Source organism: Vanessa atalanta, chromosome 20, assembly GCF_905147765.1.
Source record: "Vanessa atalanta chromosome 20, ilVanAtal1.2, whole genome shotgun sequence".
NCBI classification, from domain to species: Eukaryota; Metazoa; Arthropoda; class Insecta; order Lepidoptera; family Nymphalidae; genus Vanessa; species Vanessa atalanta.
The window spans coordinates 8400654-8410146 of record NC_061890.1 but is presented as its reverse complement, the minus strand read 5'-3'; the positions used below and the strand labels follow the sequence as shown (position 1 = coordinate 8410146).

At 35.4% G+C, this 9493-nt stretch overlaps 2 protein-coding genes across 2 annotated transcripts; both read right to left on the bottom strand.

Moving 5' to 3' along the window:
• Positions 1 to 2115: 2115 nt before the first annotated feature.
• LOC125072125 (trypsin, alkaline C-like) lies at positions 2116 to 4178 on the bottom strand. Its single transcript, XM_047682637.1, has 4 exons — positions 4136 to 4178; positions 3386 to 3605; positions 2727 to 2988; positions 2116 to 2436 (listed from the first exon to the last, which is right to left on the bottom strand). Exons 1-4 carry the CDS (start codon positions 4176 to 4178, stop codon positions 2116 to 2118), a joined length of 846 nt encoding a protein of 281 aa, XP_047538593.1.
• Positions 4179 to 6317: 2139 nt separating this feature from the next.
• LOC125072124 (trypsin, alkaline C-like) lies at positions 6318 to 8761 on the bottom strand. The gene is made up of 4 exons (XM_047682636.1): positions 8719 to 8761; positions 7851 to 8061; positions 6951 to 7212; positions 6318 to 6653 (listed from the first exon to the last, which is right to left on the bottom strand). Exons 1-4 carry the CDS (start codon positions 8759 to 8761, stop codon positions 6333 to 6335), a joined length of 837 nt encoding a protein of 278 aa, XP_047538592.1. The 3' UTR covers positions 6318 to 6332.
• Positions 8762 to 9493: the final 732 nt, after the last annotated feature.

The following is a 9493-nucleotide window of genomic DNA, read 5'->3' as shown; positions in this document are numbered from 1 at the left end:
AGGTTAAAACATTAAAAACTAAATAATATAAAATTTTTCAAATGTCTTTAAAAATGTTGTTTTAAAATTTTCTGTTATTTATTTTTCGTCTTAAAAACATTAGTATATTTATTTATAACACCTCGCCTTATTGCCTCCACTGGTGACAGGAGGGCTGGTTCGTTTTTGGCCCAGAGGATCGGAATTGCGATTCAACGGGGAAATGCTGCTAGCATTCTTGCCACCATTCCACGCGGTCAAGATTTATACAGTAACTATTTTTAATTCATATTTGTATATATTCAATGTTATCAATTCTTCTGTTAATAAATTTACTTTAATTTTGTTTATGTATATTTATTTAGTACTCACATATTGTTATTTTGTGTTTTCGTTTTATTATTATTTGAATTGTTTATTTGTAGAATTTGTACATACAGATATGTAGTAACATATCTGTTTGTACAAATGTATATGTAGTAACATATCTGTATGTACAAATTCTACAAATAAACAATTCAAATAATAATAAAACGAAAACACAAAATAACAATTTTTTCACAATACGTCATGAACATGTCGGTGTCGCGAACCTATAAGATGTTCCCCTATCAAAATTTGCAGTTCAAAAATTAAATAAATTATTATATATATACTTACTTTAACAGGCACAATCTTCTTCATAAAAACAATTTGGATTTATATTAGGGTCACTCGACGTCCGACGTTACTCTACCGACGCTTGTATCGAGTCTCTAAGGAATATTTATGAAGCCTAGGAGAAGTCACAGGATGTTCTGTGACTTATACGAAGCCTGTGATTGTTTTCAACATGAAACTCTGGTCAGGAAACTTTATCACTACGGAATTAGATAGATGTGAGCTTGAGCTTTTGACGTCTTATCTTAACAATAAAATTCAAAAGCTTAACGGAAAAGGGAAAAAGTCCCCCGAGGTCACGTTGGGTCCCTCAAGTATCAACTCTTATGAAATTTTTGTATGCCTCATATACATAAATGAATTCCCCTTTTTTGTTGGGACAAAACATGATATGGTATTGTGTGCTGATATCTCCTACAGTAAGATGCTGTAAGCCATGCTTTAACTGATATATTACACTAGCTTAGCGTAAATAATCTGAAGCTAAATAATAAAAAAAAATAAACAAAAATTGTAAAACTTAGTACACCAAATGTGAAAAATGTAAAACCTGATGTACTTATCAATGGGGAATTGATGGATCCAATTTAGTCAGCTAAATTTCTGGGTCTTCCCGTTGATGTCGAGTTGCAATGGCTCCCCCATATAATCTGCTTGACAAGTAGACTAAGTTCGGTGGCATTGGCGGTCAAAAAAGATTATTTACCGATTATTTATTGATGTTGATACGCCTCGCTTTGTATATTTCAGTTACTTGCACATTATTATGCTATGGGGTAATGCAGTCGTTTTCTACACGATATTTGTGCTGCAAAATGTAATAGTATCAGAAACTAACACAAATTTGAAAATATCCTGAAACTTCGCGACTGCGTCTTAAGATACTCAATAATAATTGCGTACATTTTAAAAGTAGTACAGTATAACATTGCTAACATGTTTGTAGATGCTGGTGGTAGAACTTTGGACAAGCCCACCCAGGCGGGAAGGCACCGCCATCTCACTAAATATTTGAACCGACATATAGCAATATTCAGTAGGTGAGTGAATATCTGCACACACAAGCGACATATCATCCTATCTCATAAGTATGGTGGTGCATTGGTGTGTTCTAATGAATGGTTTAAATTTATTACTTTCCAAATTTTTTCAAATTCCAGTGTCTAATGGCGGTGGCGACCATTTACCCTCAGGTGGCTCAGGTGTTTGTCCGCCAAATTATTAAATATATTAAAGTTACAATTGTTATAACAATAATTGACTAAAAGTGTCCCAAGTTAGAGGATATCGCATGGAAGCAGTGAGCAAAATTGGACAATGCTTTCAGAAGTGCTGCACACATCCGCGTTACTTTCAATAATTCATTATGTATAGTTTAATTGTACGATTTAATTCCAGACGTCATACTAAGGATTTTTTTTAAATAAAATATTCATAATTAGGTTCACATAGCATTTAATTTACTGATTATCATTTTTACACATTATCAACAATCCAACTGGTATAAGAAGGCACGTTAACAAAGACAGTGTGATACTTCGGATGGGCACATTGATGTGCCCAAGAGGTAATTCCAATTATGACTCCTTGGTGAAGAAGTGGTCCTCCTGAGTCACCTTGGCAGGTGTTTTTGCCACCAACGTCCAAAATACCAGCGCATACCATTTCCGATGTAACGTTAGGAACTTCAAGTTCGCCTAGCGAAGACTGTAGTTCAGCGTAATTTTCTCTGCAGATATCATGGTTGATTGTTTTTATATCAACATGTTGGAGGATTTCTGGTGGTTCACCGCCAAACTGTGAAAGAAGTATTAAGTGTGGTATTAAGTTATTTTAGGATCGATTATATTTTCAGACCAAGCAAATCGGCCATAAATTTTATATCGTATCGTCGTTTAAAAATTTAGCATAAAAAATCGTAGTTCGTTTCTACTGAAAATGGTTTCCGAATATGTTAAAATAGTATGTTAATTTTGGTTCATGACCAAATTATGCGGCTTATACAAATTAAAAAATTGTAGGCATCTTTTTGGTTTAAAGACTGCTTGTGAATAAAAATAATAATATATATAACTAGGTTATCATACTTCAAGTACGCCCCATCCGGCAGCAGTGACGGTAGTGTTATCTGGGACGATGTAATTGGGTCCAGCGATTCGGGCAAGTGCAACGCGGTTGGACAGTATGGCGGGAGTGGCGAGTTTTAGTATAGCAATGTCGTGGTATAATTTAGGCCAACTGTATCCGGGATGCTTAACCCAATTTTCGACTCTATAACGTTGACCGCCAAACCGTCTCAGTGACGAGCCAAGTCGCACTCGGAAATGATTAGTAGAAAGAATGTTGTTCCTGTAAAGTAAAAGATTTGTCTGAACATAATCTCATAATATTTGACTACCCCACTTAAATAACTTTAAGTGGGGTTGTCAAATGTTATTTGTGATGATCATTGACAAAACTATGAAACATACTAACATAATATTTAAATATGAATGCCAATTGTTCTTACTCACTCATGAGCTACTCAGCAGGAATGAATCAAAGCGGACTCCATTTTCTTAATTATTTAAATACACGTTCACGTTCATATCATAACGTTCAAACATAGCAGTAAGTAGGAAAGAATGGCATTCAACAAAGACTCATGTAATAAATTTTTTACTCATTAGTAGCATAAGTGTTCAGAAATGCGTTTACTTAAAACAACCATAATAGGACTAAGAAATAAAATGTCTTTTCGACTTACAAGAAACAGTGGGCTGCCGTAAGGACGGCTCTCGTAGTAATTAGAGATCCACCGCAGATGGGTCTAAAACGAATTTGAATCTGATCTTCGTTAGAAACTAAAATGACAGCCATAAAGGGATAATCTTCTATTTTTGCATCAGATCCCCCAACAATACGCTGGTCAAGTGCGCCTATTGCCGATTCTTCAACAATACGCGGAACAAGTGCGTTTGGTGCCGCTGTCAAACGAAAAATGAGTAGATGCTGTTAATAATGTGATTTCATTAATTTACGACAATAGTATTCCACTAGCTTGAATTTCTGATATTACACTGATATCATAAAGTATTTTAATTTATTATCTTTTATTTATTAATCTGTTCCAAAAGCAGATTTGGGTGATCAAAGATTTAGATTATGTCTTTACTCGATAGATCACAGTGCTTCTATATTTTTTTGTCGTATAAAATAATATTTTTCAGAAAATCAGAAACATGTATGTTTATTTGGCTATTTTCAACTCTTCGTGACCTTTTTATTTTGAAGAAAGACCACAGTGGCATGCATTTGAAGATACCTATGATCAGCAGTGGACCAATGCGGGCTGATGATGATGAATGACGAACAAATTATAATATCAATTTACTAATAGTAAAGGCATATTATTATCGGTTATAATTTAATATATGTACTAAGTTTTTTTAATTTTATTTCCAAAGTAGTATTTGTAGAGACAATTTGAAACGAAAACATTGAATATGGTACTTACCGATGGCGACACCAACGAGAGCTAACAGTGTTATTACGTACATTGTATACTGTTTAATCGTTGAATTCATTTTCGGCGACTTTTATATTATTTAATAATCTTTGTCATTATCATTATCTGCAAACGATAAACTTATTATTGAATCACATGTAGTTATCTTTTTTTTTGCTTCCTTATTTTCATGCAGTTGAAATCTTCAGAAACATTGGGTAGCAATGTGGGTTCATGTAGGATTTTTAGCCGCTAAAACCACTACGATGGCAGGTTTCAGCGTAAATAATCTTAGGCTGAATAATAAAACAGCAAAAATTGTAAAACTTAGTACACCAAATGTGAAAAATGTAAAAGCTGATGTACAGTCGGGGTAAAAAAAGGTTGGTCACCTTAAGGTATATTTTCGTGTGCTCAGTATGCGCGATAATTTCACATCGGCCCATCGCCTAAGACTATACAAGGCGCAAATTCGGCCTCACATGGAGTACTGCTCTCACCTCTGGGCGGGTGCTCCCCAGTACCAGCTCCTTCCATTTGACCGTATCCAACGTAGAGCAGCTCGAATTATCGACGATCAAGCCCTTTCTGATCTGCTCGATCCTTTGGCGTTGCGTAGAGATGTTGGATCACTCTGCATCTTCTACCGAATTTTCCACGGGGAGTGTTCCGAGGAATTGTTTGGATTAATCCCGGCAGCTGAATTCCATCTTCGGACATCTCGACAAAATTCTAAATTTCACCCACACCACTTAGATGTCCGTAAATCCACAACAGCGCGATTTTTAAGGCATTTTCTGCCTCGCACAACCACTCTGTGGAACCAGCTTTCGCCGGCGGTTTTTCCGAATCGATACGACTTGGGAACCTTCAAGAAAAGAGCGTACTTATTTCTTAAAGGCCGGCAACGCACCTGTAACCCCCCTGGTGTTGCAGATGTCCATGGGCGGTGGTAGTCGCTTTCCATCAGGTGAGCCTCCTGCTCATTTGCCCCCTATACCATAAAAAAAAAAAAAAATCTGCTTCAGCGATTGAGTATGACATATTGAGTTAAAAAAGGTTCGTCACCTTAAGGTCTATTTTCGTGTGCTCAGTATGCGCGATAATCTGCTTTACCGATTGAGTTTGACATATTGCGTCACAATGTACACTATTTTGAACCTAGTTATCATACTATGTTAGTTATATTTATGTGCAGTTTTCTGTATAATGCTTTAGTTTCAAAATGTACTAAGAGTGTACGACTCGATAAAGGAATGAATTTGAAAACTGACGAAGGTTTTCTTACTCTGACTATACTTATCAATGGGGAATTGATGGATCCAGTTGAGTCAGCTAAATTTCTTGGCCTCACAGTTGATGTCGAGTTGCATTGGCTCCCCCATATAATCTGCTTGACAAGTAGACTAAGTTCGGTGGCATTGGCGGTCAAAAAAAAAGATTATTTACCGATTATTTATTGATGTTGATACGCCTCGCATTGTATATATCAGTTACTTGCACATCATTATGCTATGGGGTAAGGCAGTCGTTTCCTATACGACATTTGTGCTGCAAAATGTAATAGTACCAGAAACAAACACTAATTTGAAAATATCCTGAAACTTCGCGACTGCGTCTTAAGATACTCAATAATATTTGCGTACATTTTAATAGTAGTACAGTATAACATTTTTGCTAACATGTTTGTAGCTGCTGGTGGTAGGACTTTGGACAAGCCTGCCTGGGTAGGCACCGCTATCTCACCAAATATTAGAACCGACATATAGCAATATTCAGTAGGTAAGTGACCCCAAATAACTGCACACACAAGCGACATATCATCCTATCTCTCAAGGATAGTGGCGCATTGGTGTTTTCTAAGGAATGGTTTAAATTTATTACTCTCCAATTTTTTTCAAATTCCAGTGTCTAAGTAGTGGTGGCTCAATAGTTTGTCCGCATAATTATTAAATTAATTGAGGTTACAATTGTTATAATAATAATTGACTAAAAGTGTCCCAAGCTAGAGGACATCGCATGGAATCAGTGAGCAAAATTGGACAATGCTTTCAGAAGTGCTGCACACATCCGCTTTACTTTCTATAATTCATTATGTATAGTTTAATTGTACTATTTAATTTCAGACGTCATACTAAGGATTTTTTTATTAATTAAAATATTCATAATTAGGTTCACATGGCATTTAATTTACTGATTATCATTTTTACGCATTATCAACAATCCAACTGGTATAAGAAGGCACGTTAACAAAGACAGTGTGATACTTCGGATGGGCACATTGATGTGCCCAAGAGGTAATTCCAATTATCACTCCTTGGTGAAGAAGTGGTCCTCCTGAGTCACCTTGGCAGGTACTTTTGCCACCAACGTCCAAAATACCAGCGCATACCATTTCCGATGTTACGTTAGGAACTTCAAGTTCGCCTAGCGAAGACTGTAGTTCAGCGTAATTTTCTCTGCAAATATCATGGTTGACTGTTTTTATATCAACATGTTGAAGGATATCTGGTGATTCACCGTAAAACTGTGAAAAAAGTATTTTGTGTTGTATTAATTTATTTTAGGATCCAATATATTTTAAGACCAAGCAAATCTGTCATAGATTTAATATTGTATCGTCATTTAAAAATTTAGCATAAAAATCGTAGTTCGTTTCTACAGCAAAAAACTGATGGTTTCCGAATATGTTAAAAAAGTATGTTAATTTTAGTTCATGACCAATTTTTGCGGTTTATACAGATTTAAATAAATGTAGATATCTTTTTGGTTTCAAGATTGCTTGTGGATAATAATAATAATGAATATAACTAGGTTATCATACTTCAAGATCGCCCCATCCGGCAGCAGTGACGGTAGTGTTATCTGGGACGATGTAATTGGGTCCAGCGATTCGGGCAAGTGCAACGCGGTTGGACAGTATGGCGGGAGTGGCGAGTTTCAGTATAGCAATGTCGTGGTACAATTTAGGCGAACTGTATCCGGGATGCTTAACCCAATTATCGACTCTATAACGTTGACCGCCAGATAGACTCAGTGACGAGCCAAGTCGCACTCGGAAATGATTAGGAGGAAGAAAGTTGTTCCTGTAAAGTAAAAGATTTGTCTCAACATAATCTCATCCACTTAAATAACTTTTTAAGATTTTAAGTATACCAATGTTTAAGAAAACCGATCCACTTTATTTTGTGTTGATCGTTGACAAAGCTATGAAACATACTAACGTAATATTTAAAATATTAATGCCAATTGTTCTTACTCACTCGTGAGCTACTCAGCAGGAATGAATCAAAGCGGACTCCATTTTCTTAATTATTTAAATACACGTTCACGCTCATAGCATAACGTTCAAATATAGTAGTAAGTAGGAAAGAATGGCATTCAACAAAGACTCACGTAATAGATTTTTTGCTCATTAGGAGCATATGTGCATATTTTTTACAACACTTGAAGTTATGTCCTATTTAAAAATCTAGTGTGCAATGAATTGTTGAGGAATCGCTGACTCTGATATGACAATTTACATTAGTTTCGGGGTCAGAGGTCCACTACTTTTTAGTAATAATGTGAAAGCCCTAGATTTAGTTAATAAGCATAAAAATTGTGTACTTTTGTTTTCTTGGGTGTGTGAATAAATAAATTATTATTATTATATGTGTTCAGATATGCGTTTACTTAAAACAGCCATAATAGGACTAAGAATAAACATGTCTTTTCGACTTACATGAAACAGTGGGCTGCCGTAAGGACGGCTCTCGTAGTAATTAGAGATCCACCGCAGAACTGTACAAAATTAATTGCATCAATAGAAGCTAAAATGACAGCCATAAAGGGATAATCTTCTATATTTGCATCAGATCCTCCAACAATACGCTGGTCAAATGCGCCTATTGCCGATTCTTCAACAATACGCGGAGCAAGTGCGTTTGGTGCCGCTGTCAAACGAAAAATGAGTAGATGGTGTTAATAATGTGATTTCATTAATTTACAACAATAGTATTCAACTAGCTAGAATTTCGGATATTACACTGATATTATAAAGTATTTTAATTTATTATCTTTTATTTATCAATCTGTTCCAAAAGCAGGACGATTTGGGAGATCAAAGATTTAGATTCTTTCTTTACTCGATAGATCACAAGGCTTCTATATTTTTTGTCCTATAAAACAATATTTTTCAGAAAATCGGGAATATCTATGTTTACTTGGCTATCTTTAACCCTTTGTGACCTTTTTATTTAAATTACTAATAATGTAATGGAAAATTTTGAAGTCTGATGAAATTTATTGTATTACAATTATCGTTTTAATAATATAAGTATAGACTACAAATACGTGTGAATAAAAATATAAAGACTACAAAAATATTTTATTCTTATTAAAATTCTACACGAAAAAAATAAACACTCAACAAAACCTGTCATTTTATTTTCTTACAAATTATAATATCCTTTACTAATAGTAAAAGGATATTATAATTTGATATTATTATCGGTTATAATTCAATATATATACTAATTTTTTTTTTTTTTATTTCCAAAGTAGTATTTGTAAAGACAATTTGAAACGAAAACATTGAATATGGTACTTACCGATGGCGACACCAACGAGAGCTAACAGTGTTATTACGTACATTGTATACTGTTTACTCGTTGAATTTATTTTCGGCGACTTTTTATATTATTTAATAATCTTTGTCATTATTATTATCTGCACACGATAAACTTATTATTGAAACACATGTTATCTTTTAGTTTGCTCCCTTTTTTTCATGTAGTTGACCTTCAGAATCATTGGGTCGCAATGTCGGTTCATATAGGATTTTTAGCCGCTAAAACCACTACGATGGCAGTTTTCGGCACCAGTTGGAGAGGCTGCGGGATCGTGTTAAGAAAAAATTTTTCCAGCAAATGTGGTACATCATATTGGCATAGGGCGATGGTGGTCCCAACCTCACGCTCCACGTTGGATATCTTCAGGATGCACCCGAATGGGCCGGCACGCCCCGAAAAGTACCACTCTCTCATTAAAAATCAGCGTCAAGTTACGTGAGAGTTTTAGAGAACCGAACCCTTTATAATTATAGGTATCCCATGGTGGTAATTACGTAACTGACCGATTCGTTGAGCAAGGCCACTAGCTACAGATTCCGTGCTGCAGCAGGTCCCATCCTTAGAGATCGTGATTCTTGGCGATTTTAATGCTGGTAATAGATTCACCTTTTTCTTGATTTCGCTTTAGTCTATGACCTAACACAACTGTTAAGGAGCACACGCTTTTCCTGTTGCTGACTTTCATCCGGAAGGTTACCAGGTTTCTATCGATCCTCTTCTGGGCTCGTCGGATTACTATATCTTCAGGAGTATA